The following is a 22,770-nucleotide window of genomic DNA, read 5'->3' on the forward strand; positions in this document are numbered from 1 at the left end:
TAAGGAATCTTTTGTTGGAGAAGAAACCTGTCTGTATCAAGAAACCATAATCTGTTGACTAATGATAACAATTCCATAGCGCTTTATGGTTAACAGAGCATCTTTTTTACAACATTGTGAGGTACAAAGTACAAGAGTTATTTCCCTCATTTTACAGATGTGGAAGCTGAGGCTCATAGAAATTAAGTTGCTTGCCTATAATCATATGGCAGGTAAGGGTCAAGACCCTGGACCCCCTCTAGGTTTTTGGTTATGGAAAGGTGACAATTCCCACATCTTGAACTCACATTACACAGTGTGCAGCGGTGAGAACCCAACAGGGCTCAATCAGTGTGCCCCCACACGAGTGCCCATTGGGTGTTGAGACAGTCAGTGGCAGAGACACTTGGAGAGATGCCTGCCAGGGGTGTTTGCCTGGAGTACTCTTGAACCCCCCATAGATCCTTTTGATGTTTGCAGCTATCTCTGGCAACCCACAGGTGCTGAACATTTGACTTGAAGTGATGAGCTCAGTGGGCCTCCATGGGAACTCCAAGACATCTGCTAACAGAGCAAAGAGAGAATCTGACTAACATCTCAACCACTTGCCCTCTGCCAGTCCCATCTTTTTTCCTCCAAGAAGAATTAAGGGAGTGAAATCAACCAATATGGATCCACTGTAGATCTGGGACAGTGCTGCAGAATGTACCCTGCTGTCTGTAGCTGCTGCTCTGTTGACTTGCAGCCTGGCTGGAGGAGCCAGATTGGGTTTGGGGAGGCAGGGAATAGAGAGGGGCTGGAGGGGGGAATTACTGCTCAGGGAGGAGCTGCTCTTCATAGCTACTTCTTTTTTGCTTTGTTGATCATAGTTACTCTTATCTATAAGTATTCTACTGCCTTTAGATAGTCTGTTAAGAGTAAGTGCTCTGATTCTGATTTGTCATCTGCAGAGAGGAAGACCTGGCAGGACACCACAGTGGTGCCGTGAGTTGTTTCATGGGGCATCTACTAGTCACCTGAGGATAATTGTAGTTGCTTTATACATATCCTTGGCTAAGTTGGCTTCTTCTCCTTCTCCTATCCTTTTCCTCCTCTTCCTCCTCCTCCTTTTTCCCCTCCTCTTCCTTCTCCTCATTCTCTTCCTTCTCTTTTTCCTCCTCTTCTTTCTCCTCCTCTTCCTATTTTTTCTTGTTCTTTGTTCTTATTCTTTCTCTCTCTCTGTCTCTCTCCCTTCAGATGCCATGTTTTTGCCTTTCTTTGTATTCCCAGTGCCTAGCACTGTGCCTAACACATAGTAAGCGCTTAGTAAGTGATTGTTGATCGTCTCAAGAGCCTTTTTTTCTTATTCCTTTAAAAATGATAGTTTATTTTTAATTTTTAAAGTAACAAGAATTTTAACAAATTAATCAGTTACTCCTGTTCTTCTAACTTAGAGATTTGGTGATTCTATGATCCCTGTAATCCATCCTTTGATTAAAGACCTCTAGTTAGGGAAAAATGCATCTGGAAGAGACTATCACTAAGATCTCTTCCTGCTATAAAGGTCTATGACTCTGACTATTATACATATGAATACATGAAATATATGTACATATATATAAGCATATATCCATGTATATATGTATACATGCACGTATAACCAAATATCTATGCATTCGGACTTCCACCAGCCTTACCTGAGGTTGAGCAAGAGGTGACATCACAGGACTCCCAAATCACGGTTTTCTTGTCCAACTGAGTGAAGCACCAAGGACTTTTGTCACCATCTGGATTCCTGAAAAGAATGCATCCCAATAGGAACTGATCAAAGAACGCTTTGAACAAGACAAGATCTGCCTAGTTCCTGTTTTAGTTGCTAGAATCTTAGAGTTGGAGGATGACCACAGAAATAACCCAGACTCTCAACCCAGTGCATAAATCCCCTCTCCAGAAGCCCTCAGGCATCATCATCCCATCTCTACTAGTAGACCCTCACATTATATGATGGAGAAAAGGAGGCTAGGCTGTTGAAAGGTGATCACAATCTCTCTCTGTGCCTTTTCGCCCAGCATGAGGAGCTGAAATATGTCCCCCTCACCTGCATGACTTCTACTCTCCTTCGGAGACTTCCTACAAACATGCTACAAAAAATTAAAGGGTGGTAGAATAATACCAGTAATAAGCATTTATGTAATACCTACTATGTACCAGGCTCTTTGCTAAGTACTTTCGTTATTGCTTCTGATTTTTCACAACAACCCCAAGGAGTGGGTGCTATCATTTTTCTCATTTGACAATTGAAAAACCGAGGCACATAGAGGCTAAGGAATTTGCCCAAGATCACCCAGTTAGTGTCTCAGACCAAATTTGACCTCTAGGCCCAGCTGCTACCCACTGTAAGAATTGAAGGGTAGAGAAGAGTAATAACTCTTAATCATCAGAGATAAATGATAAAGCCTCTTTTACCTGCAGTAGTTGTGTTCACCAATACCATGGACCTTGGCATCCTCCATAAATGCATTATAAGCCTCATCCAAGAGAAGGTGAGAGTTCCAGTGAAGACAAGTGTTGTGGCCAATTGTCTTACTGACTTTCCCTCGGTAGTTGAGGCCATTGCCTTCATAACAGTCTTCGGGACCTCCAAGAAAGAAGACAAATAGAGGAAAACAGTCATCCCTCTATCCCTCACCTGGGGAAGGAGCTGGGTATCTGCTGGGTGGCTGGTGGCAACAGGGTAATTTTTCTGCTGTGGATTTTTGCTATCCTGAGTGCCAATGACAATGTCTCAGAAAGCAGATGGGTTGAATTTCCAGTCCTCCTGCCATGGTTTAGAACGTGTGGCTGTAATATGTGGAGAACTGGTCATGAATGAGCTCAGGATGACTGGAGCCCTAGTGGCCCAAAGTAATAATTATGTGAACATGATGAGAGTCATATTAAAGTTTGGTTAAGTCTGGCCTCTCCACAGAATTGGTCAAATCAGAAATCGATCATACTTGTGATTTCTATTTTTTTGGGGGGGAGGGCAATTGGGGTTAAGTGACTTGCCCAAGGTCACACAGCTAGTAAGTGTGTGAAGTATCTGAGGCCGTATTTGAACTCAGGTCCCTGACTCCAGGGCTGGCCCTCCACTCGCTGCGCTGCTTAGGTATCCCCTTGTGATTTCTATTCTAAAAAGGTAGAAATAGCAGGTGTAGACATTGCATGGAATTCCAAGCCCTGAGGATTGGAACTGGGTTACATTTTAAGTAAACTCAGACACAAATGGGACAAACTGTCTGCTTCCCAGGAACATTGTTGGGCTCTTTTGGTCTTAGATGATCATACCTATTTCACAAAATCTCCCTCTGAATCCTTCGGGACAGCTACATGTAAACTTGGATCTCCGCCTGTTCCCCCTGCAGATACCTCCATTCTTGCAGGGATTTGGTCTACATGCTGGAGAGACTGTCATAAAGGAAAGTGGGGTCAGTGAATTCCTTCGTAAAGAGAATGAACAGCCTTGGAACTGAAAGGAAGATAGTTTCTCCTAGCCTATACATCCAGATTATATATTTTAGTGACGAGGGAAGACAACTCATCATAATGTTCGTTGCTGCCTACAATAGCAGCTGTGGTTCATTCTGAGGGGTGGGGAGACATGGCCACTGCCAAAGGACCTGGGGTTTATGTTTCTGGGGATACAATAATATTTTATGTTTTTTGGTCCTACCCTTAAATACTTGGTGGTGACCTGACTCTTAATTAAGATTAATTAACAAGACTCCTTCTCTTGACTCAGAACACTTAGGAAGCAACAATGAATTCTGCCATGCAAAAAGAATCCATAAACAAGAGATCTGGAAAGAAAATCAAGGAAGTTTTACTGGAGGGAGGGAATTTTGTGCTGATGTCTTTGGGAAAGGAAAGGGATAGGTTGGTTGTATACCCTCAAGACTCTTACTAAATATCAGTGAAATAGCCTTGAATAACAGTCTACAAAACCAAGCTCTCAGAGACTATTGCTTCCTTGATCACCCAGGAAAGAAGGGACTTCCAAATTCCCATTTGCTTTGTCTCACAATTGTTATCGTTTAATATCTATTGAATAAGTACAACACCTGCTCATAGATGGTTCCAAGTCAACAACATAGTAAACACTCAGTAAGCATTTACTACAAGTGAGTCAATTAGCTGGGTGCTATGCTAGGCATTGAAGAAATGAAGATAGTAACAAAGCAGTTCCTGTCTTTGGGGAATTTTTCTTCTACTGGGGGATGTGATATGTACTCTTAGAAGCAGATGCAGAGTAATTTAGGGAGGGAGACAGAGTCCTAACAGCTCAGGGTATAGAGATGCTTCCTCTAGGAGGTGGCCCATGAGATGTATTAAAGGAAGCTAGGGATATTGGGAATTAGAGGTAAGTATATTTCAGACTTGGGGGAAAGCCTTTTTAAAGGCTTAGAGACTGAAGAGTGAATGTTTTTTAGTTCAGTTAACAGCAAAAAAGCCCGGACTTTGGAAGAGGAGTAATGCAAAATAAATCTGGAAAGGTAGGCCGGAGCCATATCAGGAAAGACCTTGCATTCTATACACAGTGACAACCATGTCTAAACATAAGGTCAACCTAAACCGGTTTTGTCCCCCACTCCCACCTATGACTTACCTTTTGAACAGTTTGGACCCCCATATGGATGATTGCAAGCACATTTGTAATAGGGCGGAGCCTGGATAAGGAGACATTCTCCTCTGACACAAGAATTTCTCCGGCATGTGTTGCGTACTACAACAGATTAGTAGGAAAGGGAGGTAAATTCAATTCAACCAATATTTATTAAGTACCTACTATGTACTATGCCCTATGCTTCACCTATAAAGGCAGTGATATTCAATCTTTGCTTTGACTTGTAGCTCTAGTAGGAATGATGGGCTTCCCTAAGCTATCCTTCCTTCGTCCCTTCGCCGAGTAACAGCTTTCATTTATGAGGTAGTCAAAGGGAACTGAGTATAGCGTGTGGCTTTAGAAGAGAACATTGCATGAAGGAAACTCATATGAGTCAGATTTGAACCTTTAAGTTAGGCTTCTTCCCCCTCCACCCATCCATTTACTCAATAGTCAGGAAATATTTATTAAGCATTGCCAGGCACTGTACAAAAAAGGCAAAAGACAGTCCCTGCCCTCAAGGAGCTTACACTCTAATAGGGAAAACAACAGGCAAAAAAATATACACACATGCACAAAGCAAGCTGTATACAGGATAAATAGGAAATAATTAACCGAGAGAAGGGATTAAATTTAAGACAGGTTGGGAAAGGCTTAATGTAGAAAGTAGGATTTTAGTTGGGACTTAAAGGAAGCCAGGGAGGTCAGTAGTCAGAGAAAAGAAGGGAGAGCATTGCAGACTTGAGGGACAGCCAGGGAAAATGCCCTGAGATGAGAGATGGATGGCTTATTCTTGGAACAGTCAAGAGGCCAGTATCACTGGCTTGAATAGTGCCTGTTTGGGAGTGAGGTGTAAGGAGACTGGAAAGGTAGGAGGGGGTTTGGTTATGAAGGTCTTTGAATGCCAAAAAGAGCACTATTTGATCCTGGAGGCCATAGGAAGCTGCTGAAGTTTACTGAGGAGGGGCGGTGACACGGTCAGATATGTGCTTTAGGAAAATCATCTTAGTGGCTGAATGAAGGATAAATTGGAGTGGGTAGTGACTGGAGGCAAGCAGACCCACCAGCAGCTTTTGCATTAAGCCAGGTGACAAGTGATGAGAACCTGTACTAGAAAGGTGGCAGTTTCAGAGGAGAGAAAGTGGCCTATATGAGAGATGGTACAAAGGTGAAATTGACAAGCTTTGTCAACATATTGGATGTGCGTGTGTGTGGGGGTGAGAAATAGCGAGGAGTCCTAGGATGTGAGCTTGAGGGACTGGGAAGGATGGTGTTGTCCTCTAGGTAGGGGAGAAGGTTTAGGGAGAAAGATAACAAGTTAAGCTTCAGAAATACTGAATTTAATACTGGACATCTAAAAGGCAGGTGGAGAAGTGAGATTGGAGGTAAGGGGAGAGTTTGGGACACGATAGGTAGATTTGAGAATAATCAGCATAGACATGGTAATTAAATCCATGGGAGTTGATGACATCATCAAGGGAAGTAGTATAGAGGGAGAAGAGAAGAGGGCCCAGGGCAGAACCCTGAGGTATACTTATGGTTAGAAGGCATGAACTGGATGAGGATCCAGCAAAGGAGACAGAGAAGGAGAGGCCAGATAGATAAGAGGAGAACCAGTGGTGTCTCAAAAACCTAGAGAGAAAAGAGTATCAAAAAGGAGGGAGTGGTCAGCAGTGTCAAGTCTACAGAAAGAACAAGGACAATGAGGATTGTGAAAAGGGCATTAGATTTAGCAACGAGGGGACCATCCCGTCAGGAACTTTGGAGAGAACAGTTTCAATGGAATGATAAAGGCAGAAGCCAGTTTGTAAGGGGTTAAGAAGAAAGTAAGAAGAAAGAGGGAGCCATCTATTGTAGACTGTCTTTTCCAGGAGTTTAGCTACAAAGGAAAGAAGAGATAAAGGATGATAGATCATGGGGATGGAAGGATCAAGTGAGGGCTTTTTTAGGGAGACACAGGCATGTCAAGTTTTGCCTTTGCCAATGAGTTAACTGAAATGTAGTATTTAGGGGCTCAAAAATCATAAATAATTATGGAACTGAGAGTTTTGAGATTATCTAGTTCATGCATGTTTGTTAAAAGGGCTTTATTTGTATTTCTTTTTTCCAATGGGATGTGAGGTAGAAAGACAAAGGGAGATTGGCATAGGGTAGAAGAAGAAAAGAAGAAGCAAAAGAGAGTGACTGAAGCATTTTTTTAAATGCAGAATAGAAAATAAAAAGAAGGCCAGAAAGAAGCACAGACAAGCAGGATAGCCTCAAAAGCCATAGTTTGAATTTGTTATATATTTAAAAAGAAATGTACATTGTACGTAATAAAATCTGAAGGTTTGTACGTAATTCTCTTATTTCTACTACATGAATGGAAATGCCTATTTTATTCGGTGTTTGTTAAATTCAGAATAAAAATACACTTAAAAAGTGACCTAGTCCAATCCCTTTATTGTACAGATGCCAAAATTGTTACCATTGTAGTAGGGAGAGTTCAGGTAATAATTATCCATATTTCTGTAGCACTTCAAAGTCTACAAAACACTGCCCTTACAAAAAGCATCATGGAGGACATCCCACAAGTATTGTCATCCTCACTTTGCAGATGAGGAAACAGTCTAGGAAAGGTGGAGCAATTTATGTTCACACAGCTAGCAAGGGGCAGAGTCAGGATTCAGACCTGGTCTCCCAACTCCAGGTTGAGTGCTCCTTCTGCTTCTAGGGTCTGCTACTGGCTCATGGTGTGACCTTGGAGGAATCATTTCCCCCTCTCCTTATGTTCCTTTCCTTACCCCTCTCACTCCAGTCTTAGTTCTTTAACTAGAAGCTCTCTATTGCCCCATCTAACTCCAGAACCCTTTGCCAGAATAAATGTAGCTACACATTTAACTCCTCTTCCCAAGGCCAGTTTGACCCATCTCTTTATAATCCAGGGAGGGGTTTAAGGATGGGGGTGAAGGGTGGAATCTGGAAGCAGGGCATGTTTCCTTTTCAGCATGAGGGATCCAAAAGCAAAATCTAGAAAAACACACTCACCAGTTTGACATTTTCCCCCAGTGAATGGGGCAGGGCAGTTACACTTGAAGCTCTCTCCCTTTATAACACAGTCACCACCATGCATGCAAGGATTGGGCTGGCATGGATCTGCAGTATTTAGAAAGCAGAGAATGTTTGCAGTGGTTGCTGATAAATCAAGCAAGCAACTAATACTGATTAAGCACCTACTATGTCCCAGGCACTGTGCCAGGTGCTGGTGATACGTGTACAAAGAATGAAATAATACCTATTTGCAAAGAGATTATTTTCTAACTCTAAGGTCTCTAAAATAATTGGTAAAATGAATTTATTAAAATAGTACCAATGTCAAAAACAATAAAAGAACTCCCTCATACCCAGAAGAGCACATTCTCTTACAGATTCCCATCGCGCCATTGGAAGAGAAGAGACTTAAGAATCAATCTTGAGCTTAAAAATGACTCATATTTTTAAAACACCTTCCTCACAACAATCATGTCAGGTAGTACAGGTATCATTAGTCCCATCTTAAGGATAAAGAAACTAAACTCTGAAAGGTTAATCACTGTCAAGAGTAAGCAGCTAGTGTGGATCTGAGGCAGGACTAAAAAACCTGGTGTCCTGCTGCCAAATCCTGAACTCTGTTTACCCCGGTAAGCTCTGTGTGGTCTTCTCACTTGGATCCCCACCACAATGCAATTACAGCCTCTTCTGCTTGTGACCTGTTCTGTATACTAGAGCCTATGCTGTGATAAGAGATAAAAATATGACTGGTTTTGTGGTCTAACAGTCACAGGTCTAGTGAGTTCTGACACTCATTCTGCTATCAGCTAAAAGTGTGATCTTGGACAACCACTTTATTTATCTGGACCTCAGTTTCCTCAACTGTAAAAATGAGGGTGCTGGTGAGATAATCTCCAAAGTCCTTTGTAGCCTTAAGATTCTATAACTCTCAAAGGAGGCAAAATCCTGACCATAATACTGTCTAAATAACTCTTTTGATACCACCAATTTGAGACAATAATTGGTGATGAGAGGGAGGAGAGATAGTACAAAGAGAATGTGCATATCCAAGCATTTACTCCCTTTCTTCCCAAGTTTCCCAACTATCATATCCCAAATAAATTGATTTTCTTACCATTTTCTATAGAGGCCCAACTAGTATATTCTTGATACTCAGACACATTACTTATAATTGTTTCATGATCATAATATTCAGTGCTATATTCATAGTCATCAGGTGTCCAGTCTACAGCAGGTGAGAGAATGTAAGAGAAATGGTTAGACCAAAGAAACATAACATTTTATTGAGTTAATGGAATGAATACCTTTACAGCACTAGTAGAATGTATCATCTTCAACTTGGCCCCTGAAAATTCCATCTGGATTCAAGGTACTCTTTGGGGCAGCATTGTTTCAAAACCTCTTGCCCAAGCCCCCATTCAACACATTCTCTTATATACCAAATGATATTTTATACATAAAATCATTAATAAAAATATTTATTAAAACAGTAGCAAAAACATTTTCTCCTACCCAGAAGGGCACACTCTCTTACAGATTCCCATGGCATCATTGGAAGAGAAAAGACCTAAGAACCTGACAACCCCTCTCCTAGAATTGCATGGTAGCTGTAATGCATCTTTGCCTCCATAGCTGAGACTTGCTAATTCCTTACAGAGCTCCTGATGGCTATTTGCTGGGTTGCTTCCTCTTCTAAGATGCTGTTTATTGCTTCTGATGAAATGCCTCTAGACTATTTCTCTGTTGTTCTACTATTGCTCTGTGCCAGCTCTCTGACCAATATCAACTAAGTGACTTTTTTCTTTCATTACAGAGAGGGTTTACAGCTTTTTGGGGCCCATTTCATAGCTATTTTATCTCTTTTTTGAGTCATACCCATAGCCATACCCAGCCAGGAACATAGAGAATTACTTAGGTAAATTCTGTCTTTTTGACTACTTTGCTTTACTTTCACTAGAGGCTTCCCTGAACCTCACTGATATCTGGGCTGGGGTGAATAGTGTCCCTGGTAGATAACACCATAACTGTAGACTTTTTGAGGAACAGGATGTAGCTGGAAGCCTTTGTCTTTTAACGGCACACACATTTCTACCCTCCTTTCACTTCTTTTCCACCTGATGAAACAATGTGACTGAAATAGATGCTGTTTGTCCCACTTACTCTGTTAAACTGGGTGAAGGAGAGGGAAAGGTTTGAGCTGATTGTTCAATTTTTAGTGTGAGAATTTATATCCCAGGACTTGATTCTTTTGTGTGTGTGTGTGTGTGTGTGTGTGTGTGTGTGTGTGTGTGTGTTATTGATTGTCTAGACAAAAAAAAGTGATCTTGAAAATGTGAATAATGGAGATAAAACTTAAAAATGTGTTGCAGACCTATCCCTACCTTCCCCCAGAGAGCCAGTTGTTAAACACGTACCAGCACACTCTTGGACAGGAGGCCACAGAGCAGAGGGGTAATATTAGCTTTTTTTTGTAGTTGGGAAAACTGAGGCTCGGAGAGGTGAGATTTCTTTAGGGGCAGCTGGGTGATACAGTGGGTAAAACTCTGAATATGGAATCAGGAAGACTCATCTTTCTGAGTTCGAATGTGACCTCAGACATTTAGTAGCTGTGTGACCCTGGGAAAGTCACTTAACCCTGTTGACCTCAGTTTCATCATATGTAAAGTGAGCTGGAGAAGGAAATGGCAAAACCACTCCTGTATCTTTGCCAAGAAAACCCCAAAGTGAGGTCATGAAGCATCAGATGTGATTGAAAAATGACTGAACGGCAGCGACAACAACACAGAGTGGTGGAGGCAGGTTTAGAACTTCTGTTTCTTGCCTTTGCAAATGGATTAATTCAGATTTCTTAAAAGGCCTCTATCATCCACTTCAGTTCCAATATGCCAAAGAAATTCCTTGCTCTTTTCTTATCTATTATAGGTTGGCATTATATTTACTCTATATACGGAGCAAAGAAATGTCCATACTTACTTTGGGGGATGGTTTTCCATTTTATTCTCATCCATATGTAGGTTTCCAACCTAAAATTTTGGTAAGCCACAAAAGGCAATTTTGCAAATGTTTATGAACCTTGGATAATGTTGGAGTGGGGAAGGGGGCACACGGTAACAGGACCCCGAGCCCCACCCCACATGTGAGGTCAGCCTCACGCACCGAAAGCTTCCAACAGCCAGTGGCTGTTGTCTTTAGACTTGGGGAATAATAACAGTTAGAAGAAGTTTTGTATGTGGAGAAAGTTGAGTTGACTTCCTTGACTCCAGATGGCATCCCAGCCACCAGCAGGAATTCTATAAAGAGCTCTCCAGATGCATATGATAATGAGGAGAGAGGAAAATGCAGATAGCAAACTTAAAAAAGCTCTCCTACGGAGCTGGCATGATGGCTTAGTGGATAACACTCTACTTTGGACTGATCATCAATTGCCATTATCTTAGCTACCTCAGTCTTTCCGTTGTAGTCCTTATCTCTTTGGCTTTTGAAAAATCTACTTTTGTAAAATGACTTTTGTATTTCATATTAAAATAGAACTCGTCCTTTATTTCTTCTTGAATACACCAACTCTGGTTCCTTTCCAAAATTTCACCTCATTTATCACAATGTCAAGTCAAGACTCCCTTTCCTGGCTCATTATCTTACAGGAACTGAATTTCTGCTATATGAAAGTGCTCTTGGAGCACACCTAGCCAGGGATAAGGATCTCAGTTGAAGATAAGACCATTGTCTTCCCGAAGCAAATCAAGTTTTCCTCCATCTAAGGAGACAAAGCAAAGAAAGAAACAACAAGGGGAAATAAAATGTTTCTCCAAGTTTGACATGCAAGATTTCATTCTGGTCTTTGGCGGGGGAGGGGTGGCTAGAAGGAAGGGAGGGGTAGAGAAACGACTTTGGTAATGAGAAGATTGGATCGTTTATTTATTTCTTTCCCCTTAGAGAACTGCCTTTTTTTTTCCTTTTCAGCAGGTGTTTTTAGATAATTACTTTTCCAGGTGTTTAAGTCATTTCCTGAATAACTTCAGCATAATAGTGCATAGTTTCTCAGCTTCTTTGTAGGTGTTGGAAAATGGAAGAAAACCACACATCTAAGAAGGACAGTTAAGATGCTGTCTTTCCTGGGGACGGGGGATGATAGAAATGACCCCCAGCATGTCTTTCCAGGGCTAGGAAAAATATCACATTAAACAAGTGCCATTTGATCGCATGTTTCATTTTTTTTCTCCACTAGACTATGAGTTCTGTTCAGGCAGGGAACATGTCTTATTTGGCTTTTGTTTCTTTTGTTCAGACAAAGACAGGGCCATACACATATTAGAGCTCAATTAATATTTATTGGTTTGAATGGAATTGAATGGACTGCAAGTTCAATGAGTTAACACTATGATATGGTAGCCCCGCAGCGCCCCCCCCACCCCTGGCCAAAAGCTGATGCTACCTTAGACTGCACTGGGAAGCTTAGTTTCTAAGAACAGGAGGTGGTAGTCCCACTGTACCCTTCCCTGGTGAGACCATGTGTAGAACAGTGTGTTCAGGTCTTGGCAATAAGTTGAAGAGTGTTCAGAGGAGGGCAACTGGAATAAAGGCCTTGAATCTGAGTCCTATGAGTACTGGTTGAAGCAACTGGGGATACTTAACCTGGTGAACAGAAGGCGCAAGGTGGAACATAATAGCCCTCTTCAAGTATTTAAAGGGCTATCATATGGAAGAGAAACCAGGCTTGTTCTAAAAAGTAAAACCAGGAATAATGGATGACACTTCCAGAGAAGAAAAATTAGGTTTGATCTAAGGAGAAAAAACCCTATAACTTCTTACACAAAAAGGGAATGGGATGCCATGAGAGGCAGCGGGTATCTATCTCCTCAATGAGGTCTTCAAGCAGAAGTTGAATGACCAATTGTTGGGTATGTTGTAGCAGGGATTTTTTTTTTCTGGTATGGGTTGGTCTACTTGATTGCCAAGATACCTTGAAATTCTGTGATTCTGAACTATAGGGGTATCTAACTGCTGTACAATGCAGCAAAGGAAAGGATTAATGTGTTTTCTGCTGAATAAAGTAACTTGGAAGAGAAGAACTCCCTTCTAAAGAAGTCTGTTAAATAGAAATATTCTAGGACTCTCTTGTTCTTCAAGAACATGGCCTTTTCCACTATTGAGATGGATAGAATCAGCTGGGAGAGTAGGTCTCAGGATCACCAAGACAGGGAGATGTCATCAAGACGTAGGGATGTATATCCAAAGAGAACTAAGTCACTTGTGGCTGATCAGGGCTCAGGATGGCTGTAGAAACTCCCTTCAGTAGAACTACATTTCCTCTTCTGAACTCCAAGAACTAACAGTCTGCTGTAGACATGACCTTGGAAAGAGCAGCACACTCCAGTGGTTGTGGAGAATGAGCCTGCCACCACCTACACCAACATCAACAAACTACCACCATTGGGCAGGTAAACCTAAAAGGCTCAGGAACAGCAGCACACTGAGATCTTGGACCCTGTTTCACATTTGGTCCCTCTAGGGGCAAAAGCCTTGTAGAGATGAGACCTGGCAATTACTTCTACATGTCACAAATGAATCAATCAATACACAGTAACTGAGTGCCTACTATGTGCCAGGCACTGTGCCAAGCACTGAGGACACAAAAAGAGGCAAAAGACAAGTCCTGCCCTCAAGGAGCTCACAGTCTAATGGGAGAGAGAACATATAAACAAATATATACAAAGCAAGCTACATACAGGATAAATATGAAATAATAAATAAAACAGTAAATAATAGGAAGGTACTAGAATTAAAAGATTTTAGGGAAAGCTTCCAGTGAAAGATGGAATTGTGACTTAAAGGAAGCTGGTGTAGGTTCTATCTCCTCAACAACCACAGCTACTGAAGACCTGAGAAAGAAAATTCTTGACACTGTAGCCCTTGGTGCAATCATGTGCATACTGTATATGTATATACATACATAATATATGTATATATATATACAAGGAAGCTCCATCAAAAGGAGGAGAAATCTATCAAGAAATATTCAATTCCCTTCCCTCTCCATTATATGCAAGGTATTTTATTAAGTACCATGGAGAATTCAAGGATATTTAAGACATAGTCCCTGACCCCAGGAACCTTAGAGAATCTTAAAAGATAGTTGGGTGGAGAAAATATGCTCACAAAAAGTTAAATAACGGTATGGGAGATGCTATATATGTACACATATATGCATATATACACACATACTATATGTATATAATACATATTCTTGTTCAGTTGCGTCCGACTCTTTGTTGACCCCATTTGGGGTTTTCTTAGCAAAGATACTGGAGTGGTTTGTCATTTTCTTCTCTGGCCCATTTTTACAAATGAGGAAACTGAGGCAAACAGGATTAAATGACTTGCCCAGGGTCACAGAGCCAGTGTCTGAGGCTGGATTTGAACTTAGGAAGAAGAGTCTTCCTGACTCCAGGCCCAGCATTCTATCCACTGTGCCACCTAACTGCCTGTATATTATATACACACATACCATATATGTATAAACACATGCAATATGTACCTACATTGTAAATGTATAAACATATATAACATGCATATTATATACACAATACTATATGTGGATAAACAGAAATAATATATGTACAATATATACCAATACTATATGAGTATAGACACATATAATATATACATTATACATATAACATTACACATGTATAGCCATATATAATGTAAACCTATCTCTATATACTATACATATACAAACATACATAATGTGTACATCATATGCATATTTACTATACTGGTATAAACCTATAATATAGACGTATGGAATGGCATACTATATATGTATAAACATATGTAATGTGCATATAGTGAAAATATACATGTATAAACACATACAGCATATGATATGAAAACATTTACATATACTATATGCATATAAGCATGCCTATGTATAAACATTATATATATGTGTGTATGTGTGTGTATATATGAATATGTATATATATATATGTGTGTGTGTGTGTGTGTGTGTGTGTGTGTGTGTGTGTGTATGTCTATGTGTGTATTTTTTTTTTCTTATTTCTAGGTCCCTAGTTTTCCCGTCAACTGCTACTCTCTGTACCAGAGGTTCCCAAACTTATTTGGTCTACTGCCCCCTTTTCAAAAAAGGGAAATTACTCAGCACCCCACTGGGCTTGTTAGGTTAACTCATTTTTATTCAACACCCACTAATTGCACCCAAGGCTACTACCGGCTCCTCATAGTACCAGCGCCCCCCATGGAGAGGTATTAACCACTTTGGGAACCTATGTTAGACTTTCTTTGAGTCCAGGGCCAAGCTCCTTTGTTCAAAGAAATATTATTGGGCACTGAAGAAGTAGTCTCAAACTGAGGCTTTTTTCTTAGTATCATTAGAAAAATTAAAAGTGCACTGGAAAAGAGGGAGAAAATGGACAACTGTGGGAAGCATTTTAATGTCAGAGACAAGCACTTAAGGATTTCTATATTCAACAATTCAGTCCGATAAAACTGCATTAAGTGCCTACTGTATACATGACATTGTGCTAGGTATTGGGGGAACATAGACTTAGTAAAGGGGTTGGGGTAATATGAAGGAAGTCATGAAAAGTAGGTGGGAGCCAAATTAGTGCAGGCTGACACCAGCATGAAGACTTTGCTTGCATGCACACATGCAGAAGGATGGGCTCAGATGCCAGAAAGACATAGGTTTCAATACTGTCTCAGATGCTTACTAATAATGTGACCTTGGGCAAGTAATTTAGTTTCTCTGTGCCTCAGCTTCATCTGTATAATGAGAAAGTTGGATTTGATGGCCTCTAGGATCCCTTCCAATTTAAAATCTATCATCCTGTGTGTGTGTGTGTGTGTGTGTGTGTGTGTGTGTGTGATAAAATGAGATAATATTTATAAGGCACTTACCATAGTAGGTGCTATATAAGTGTTAGCTATTATTATTTATTATATATAAATTAGTAAGGGAGAAGATTTTTGAGTCAGAGAGAGATGTGGCTTGATATTTGTTTTAGGAATGTTAATTTAGCAGCTATGAAGGATATTTTGGGAAGAGGAGAGACTGGCAGCAGCAGAAACACAGAGGAGGCACAAGTGAGGAAATCTGGTGACTTTGTGGAAATGGGGTGGTGAGGAAGAGGGCAGAGTCAAGGGTGACTCTGAGGCTGGGAGCCTGGGCGGTACCCTGGAGAGAAATAGGAAAGGCGAGGGAGGGGTAGAAAAGAATGAATTCCATTTTGGAAATGGTGAATTTGATTACTGATGGGGATCTCTGTTCATTGAATGGAATATCCACTGGAAATAGAGTAGCCGTCTTGTGTTATCTCTGCGTTGTCATGCTGGGATGATAACAACGCCTACCTCACGGCATCATTGTAAGGATCAAATGAGTATTTTGTAAACATTGAAGTATTATATAAATGTAATCTATTTATTGTGATAACTGCTAATGATGATGACGATTATATATGATACTCATAACTACCCCATGAAGTAGGAGGGGGGACCTGACTGAAGATGAGAAAACTGAAGCACAAAAAGATTAAATTATATGTTTAAGATGATACAGCTCATTAATGACCATTCTGGAACCTGAACCTAGGCCTTTGTATTCTCAGACCTGTGCTTTCCACTACTTTATCTATAAGGTTTCTCATTTATTTCAGTTCCACAGAGATCAGCAAGTTTTAGGAAACATCAGAAGTTGAGGACTTTTGCTCAGTCAGAGGCTGAAGGCCTTTGGACCAAGCTTACAGTGGTCTGTGCCCAGGGTCTTTCCCCCAAAAGCTCCGAGTTACTGCAAAGGGGGCTTCGCAGCTGCTCTGGTTAAAGAGATTGCCAGATGTGTGAAATGCAATCAAAATCCCTGGTATCACGTCCCTGTTGGCACCATCAATCATCATGGCACAGAAAGCTCCTCAGAGGGCCTACACCAAAACACAGTCCTGTCCGATTCCATTTGACGTTTTGAGTCTAGCTGACAGGGTGCTCTCTGTGGAGATCCTCTCTGGCAGGCAGTGGGATGGCTGATGGATGGGCTCAGCACACATTTCAGGAGAGAGCCAAGCTTTGAAAAAGCACCTCTGTGGTCCTGGTGGCTGACAGCGTCACCTGCTGTGGTCAGATCCACAAAGACCTGAGTTGTTTGGCTTAACACTTCCTCCTCCAACAGCTGGGAACAGGGTGCTCCTCTGGGTCTTCAAACTTTACCGTGCTACCCAAGGAGAACTAAGGAGCAGGAAAAAGGACACCAAGTATGGAGTCTGAAAGTGTGGATTCTGCACCTGGTTCTCCAACTTACTACCTCTTGTCTGTAGAATCATGGGCAAATCACTTCCTGTGTTCCAGCCTCAGTTTCCTTATTTGTAAGATTAGGGAGAGGAAGCCATTGAACTGTCAATAATATTTAAGGTTGCTTCCTGCTTTAAGTCTTAGAATAGGGGTTCTTATCCTGGGGTCTGTTAACTTAAAAAAATAGGTATTTTAGTAACAGTATTTCAGTAAAATTGGTTTCCTTTGATATCCTATGTATTTTATTTAGTGCATTTAAAGAGAAGAGGTTCATGAACTTCACCAAATAGCCAAAGGGGGTCCATGACACAAAATAAGTTAAGTTCCCACAGGCCACTTGCTTAATTCTTGGCTAATTTGTGTCCTTGGTAAAATGGTTAATATGACAATAGCTAGCATTTCTATAACACTGTAAGGTTTGCAAAGCCCTTCATATATGTCATTTCATTTGATCCTGACTATAGATCCTGTGAGGCAGGTGATATTATTATCCTCACCTGAAAGGTGAAGAAACTGAAAATGAGGCAGGTTGAATTACTTGTCCAGGGTCACACAGCTAGGAAGCAAGTGAGGCAGAATTTGAACTCAGGTTGTCCTGTCTCCAAGGTCCATACTCTAGCCACTGTAATACCTCACTGGTCCAAAGAAAAAAGGGGGAAAAAAGCAACCACTAAACAATGGGCTCTTCATGGCATGGAGATTACAGTTGGATTTAGAGTCTGAGGACCTAGGATTGGATTCCAGGTTTGCTATTTACTAGTGTCAACTTGGTTCAATTGCTTCACTTTTCTGGGCCTCAGTTTCTCTATGTATTCTAAGATTCTTTCCAGCTCTAATGTTATCATCCTAAGAAGCCAGATTGCAAGGTGTGCATGGGTGGTGAAGGAGAAGAAATGAATTTAGATTACTTTTCCCAAGACTTTAGCAGTGAAGGAGAGGAGACATATAGAGGATACTCGAACTGTTTTGTCTCCTAATTGGTCTTTCTGTCTACATTCTGTGTGTGTGTGTGTGTGTGTGTGTGTGTGTGTGTGTGTGTGTGTTTCTCCCCCCTCTCTCTTCTGTCTCTCTCTCCTGTCTCTCTCTCTGTCTCTCTCTATCTCTTTCTCTCTCTCCTGTCTCTTCTTTTCTGTCTATGTCTCTCCTCTGTCTCTCTCTGCCTCTCTCTCTGCAATCAAACAGTAAGTAACTCAACAACCAATTCTTATTGCTCCTTTACCTACCCACTAAAATAATTTTCCAAATGCACAGGTCTGACCATATCATACCCTAACTTACCAGAAAGCCTGGCATTTAAGGTGCTCCATGATTTGGCCCCAATCTACTTTTCTAACCTGATTTCACGTTATTCCCCTTCACACACTCAGTTTTCCAGTCAAACTCTATTACTGGCTATTATTCCTCAATTTATCCTGTGTACCCCTATCCCGTGCATTCACACTAGTGCTGTCTCACGTTCACAACCTTCATCTATGCTTCTTAAAAGCCTCTCTTCCTTCAAGGCCTAGCAGGGCTTTCTTTTTCTTTTTACAATTTCTTTCTTTTTCTTTTTTAAAGCATGAAATAAACAAGGCTTTGCTCAGGGGTCCTGACATCCACACTTCTTTCCCAAAGCAGCCAATGTCTACCAACCTCACCTCTCAGTCTTCTGGAGCCTCAGGGCCCAACTGTCCTCCTGGGACTCCTGGGTAGGGGGTAAGAAACCACCCCTTCTTTCACCATATCTGTGGCTGTGGTTGGATTGTTCTCTGTGTCACCATACCTTCCCCTCCCATTGTATCAGACTGCTCTCTACACCCTGCACCTCTCGTGCTCTCATAGATACCCTCCGTACCCTTCCTTCACATTGTCCAGTACACCTCACCGTGTCAGTCCCTTTCTCAACAAGTGAATTTGACTGTGGTGCAGTTTGGGGTAGTTACTACTCTGAGCCCTAGTTCTGGTGCCATCTCTTCTGTCCAACTGCCCCCAATTCCCTGAGCTGAAAATTTTCTCTTTCTCCTCAAATTTTCAGAGTTATTTATCTGGGTTTCTCTTTTGCCTCCATCATATCTGACCTTATATCATGTTTCTCTATTTATATGGGCTATTGTCCTTAGTACAAAGTAATGCTACTTTGCTGAGTTCAGAGGCTATTATTTTCCCTAACAACGAGCACAGAATCAGAGTGGGTGCTTAATAAACATCAGTTGATAGAGACCACATAGCATAGGCGATCTGGAGCCAGTTTAGAAACAAAAAGTCATGGGATTCAAGTTCCATCTCTGACACACAGAGGCTGTGTGATCCTGAGTTAAGTCAGGATCTTGAGTAATTCTCTAAGACAATCAACTCAACAACAACATTTATTGAATGCTTACAGTGTGCCAGGCACTATCAGCTGTAGGAGAGGTGCTGATATACATTAGTATAGGGAGTTCCTTACCAGGAGCTCCCTATAATGATAAAATCAGAGGTTTTGTCCAAAAAGAAATACATTGAATTTAATCAAATGTTCATTCATTAATTGATTTTGTTTTTTTAGTACTGAGGCTAGGAATTGGGCATGTCTTTGAAAAGTTCTGCTTGTGCTGATGCCAAGAGATGGGCTATCCTCCAAGATCCAGTGATTCATGCAATTCATTCCAACTCAAAACCTGAGCTATAACTAGCCATTATGGCACCTGGGGCATATTTCATAAAATATGTCCAGGGCAAATAGCAAGGAAAATGGTTTCAAATCACCTTTTTCTGAAAATTCAGTTCCTTCACTTGGGGAGGGCAGAAGGAAGGGACACAGAATCACTTCAGGGAAAAGAGCTCACCTTGGATGCTCCCAGTGGTAGGGGGATCCAGGGACACAAGATTGCTTCAGGAGGAAAGACTAGATCCTACCCAGTGGTGGGGAGACAGAGACAATGAGACAAGAGACTGCATCAGCAGAGATACTGAGACGTCATGAAAGGCAGGTGGAACAGGGTGGGATTATGCCTGGGAAGGAATTTACCTGGGTTGGGGTGGGGCAGGGAGGGAAAAGAAGCATACCATTAGCTAGTTATTCTTGCTACCCAAATGCTAAAATTACTTGTTTCTATGCTGTTGAAAGCCCCAAATGAGCACTTTCTAAATTTTGGTGCCAGGGGCAAATCCTGTCTCTCTCATCCTAGTTATGCTTTTTTCTTTTGTAAATATTGAGAGCCTATTTGTGTGTAAAGTTCTGTGTGAATTTACAATAGAATATGATGATTTCATCTTGAGAACAATGCAAATTCTCACAAAGCTACTCAGAATAATATCCTGTATTTTCTAACACTTTGTATTACCTCAATCTGGCAGTGGTTTGGGCTCATAAGCTTACTGAACTTCAAGCTGCATTTTTCTGGGGATAAAAATCTCCTTTCTCAAAGCCTATTGACAAAAGTTTGGATGCTCATACATTGTGCAGATGCATGATTCTCTGGTGTGTGGGCTGAATGCCACAATGGAGCAGCATGTGGAAAGATGTGGCTTTCTCTGATGGGAACAACCACTGGAGAGTATTCTCTTTGGAGCCTTTCTCTTCGAGTTGAACAGGCAGCCTCCAGCCTCCTAAATGGGGCTTTCAGCTCAGTGGGACTGAACTTAGTAGAACGTTTCCTGAGATTATGCCTTCGTAAGGGAAGGGAAGAGCAGAGGTAGGAGGGAAAGGGAAGTGGGAAGTGGGAAGTAGGAAGGCAAAGGAGATAGGGAAGGGGAATGGGAGACAGATATAAGAATGCTAGGCACCTGGGGGGAAATGAGGCTTGGGGAGCAAAGGGCCTAAGAAGGTGAGGGAACAAAATTCACCTACTTTACAATAAAGCTTACAGCTAGCCCTGACTTAAAGCCTGGCTGGTGGAGTAGTCTTTGGCCTAAAGTTTAACTCTTTTTGTCTTGGTCTTCTAAAGACTAAAAATATTTCACTAACAAATAAGTAAACAGACAAATAAATAAATAAATAAATAATCCAGTTGTTTTCCTCTCTCCAATGTTCTCTTCTTATCATGGAGATGAACATTTTCGAAATGAGCACAGGCAAACCCGTAATGGAAAACACACTTACCCTTGTCGATGTTTGCTGTTGGCGAGGTCAAGGAGGAAAACTGCAAAACAGAATAAAGCCAACATGTTTGTGAGTCCTTTTTTAGGTACAGAAAAACATAGCGCTACCTCAGGGTAAACTTTCTAGGGAGCAATTTTCCATTGAAGTCAAGTGAGACCCTGGGTAAATCTCTGCTAGATGAGCTTTTAGTGTTAATTTAGATGAGGAAACCTGGGTCATTTTATAGAGGAGCTCAGCCAAGAATATTCAATCGCATCCGTTTAACTATCCAAATCTGAATTCTGTCTCCAGATAATCAGAGCATCTCTCTGTCCCCTCCTACTTCTGATATATGTATCCTGAGCCATCTCCAGGTGTTGTGATCTAGACCCATATGGCTGTGGAGGAGAAAGTGAGGCTGGTGACTTTGCACAGCCCTCCCTCCCTCAAATCAAAGTCAAGTGCAAGTCATGTCATCATCTCCCTGATGTCATGGTCCTCTTTGAGAACAAAGGACAAACACAACCAACAACAACCTCTGATAACAGCCATCTGCTATTTTTACATGTAAATATTCTATTTAATTTGCTTTTAAAAATCAATTTTATTGTTATTTTGAGTATTTCATCATCTATATTTTCCAAAGGATCTCTCCCTTTTCCTTTTCCCCTTGTAGAACCATCCCTTATAGAAAGGGAAAAAAAAGAGTTTAGAACAACTAACCAACATACTGAAAAAGTGTAACATTATAAGAAGTATTCTACCCCAACCTCTACAGAAAAGGGAAAGAAAGAAACTGCTTTCTCATGTCTCTTCTCTGGGACCATGCATGCTCAGTATAATTCTGAAGCTTGCAAGTTTCAACTGTTCAATTGTTACTCTTTCATTTACACTGTTGTAGTCATGGCAAGTATTGTTTTCCTGATTGTACTTACTTCATTTTGCGTCAGTTCACACAAGTCTTCCCATGCTTCTCTGAATTTTAATATTCATTTTTCCTTATGATACAGTTATATCCCATTAAACTAATATATTTGTGTGGCTAGTTTAGTCAATAGGCAGCTATGTGGCCCTGCGGATAGAGTTCTGGTCCTGGAGTCAGGAAGACCTGGGTTTTAAATCTAGCACCAGATACTTACTAGTTGTATGACCCTAGGCAAGTCATTTAACCTGGATGCCTCAGTTTCCTTATCTGTAATAGGACTCATCTCCCAGGGTTGTTGTGAGGATCAAATGAAATAATAATTGTAAAGTGCTTCGTACATTTCCTGGACATAGTAAGTGCTATATAAATATTTAGCTACTTCTATTATTATTATTAATTGATGGGCATCTGTTTTGTTTCCAGTTCTTTTCTACTACAACAAGTTTTACTATAAATATTTTGCTGTATTTGGGCCCTTTCTTTTTCTAACTCCCTTTGGGAAGATGCCTAACAGAGGATCTCTAGGTGTCAGAGTATGGATTTTCAGTCACTTTCTTAGCATAACTCCAAATTACTTTCTAGAATTATTGGATCCAGTCACAACTCCAACTGTCCGTTATTGTACCAACCTTCCCACAAAACCTCCAATATTGACTAGTCCCACATTTTGTTAATTTTGCCAATTTTCTGGGTCTGAGGTGAAACCTCAGCATTGTTCTGATTTGCATCTCTTATTGGGGTAATTTGGTGCTCCTCTTGGTTTCTTTCTTTCTTTTCTTTGTTTGTTTTCCTAATCCTGCCTCCAGGGTTAGTCAGAGCATAGCAGAGCTAGAAAGCATCACAGAGGGCATCTCCTCCGACTCCTATTTTGAA

At 41.1% G+C, this 22,770-nt stretch overlaps 1 protein-coding gene across 2 annotated transcripts in view; it reads right to left on the bottom strand.

Moving 5' to 3' along the window:
- HABP2 (hyaluronan binding protein 2) overlaps positions 1–22,770 on the bottom strand; it is a 54,065-nt gene that overhangs the window by 11,752 nt on the left and 19,543 nt on the right. Inside the window, exons 2-9 of one of the 2 annotated variants that reach the window (XM_036735945.1) lie at positions 20,994–21,033; positions 8,745–8,855; positions 7,628–7,735; positions 4,604–4,720; positions 3,286–3,405; positions 2,425–2,596; positions 1,656–1,753; positions 288–540 (exon numbers count right to left, since the gene is read on the bottom strand). In XM_036735945.1, coding sequence (XP_036591840.1) covers positions 288–540; positions 1,656–1,753; positions 2,425–2,596; positions 3,286–3,405; positions 4,604–4,720; positions 7,628–7,735; positions 8,745–8,855; positions 20,994–21,033 — 1,019 coding nt within the window. Of the gene's footprint in view, positions 1–287; positions 544–1,655; positions 1,754–2,424; positions 2,597–3,285; positions 3,406–4,603; positions 4,721–7,627; positions 7,736–8,744; positions 8,856–20,993; positions 21,034–22,770 lie in introns of both variants that reach the window. The other variant, XM_036735944.1, reaches the window with a different exon arrangement.

The sequence above is a fragment of the Trichosurus vulpecula genome, chromosome 8, assembly GCF_011100635.1.
Source record: "Trichosurus vulpecula isolate mTriVul1 chromosome 8, mTriVul1.pri, whole genome shotgun sequence".
NCBI classification, from domain to species: domain Eukaryota; kingdom Metazoa; phylum Chordata; class Mammalia; order Diprotodontia; family Phalangeridae; genus Trichosurus; species Trichosurus vulpecula.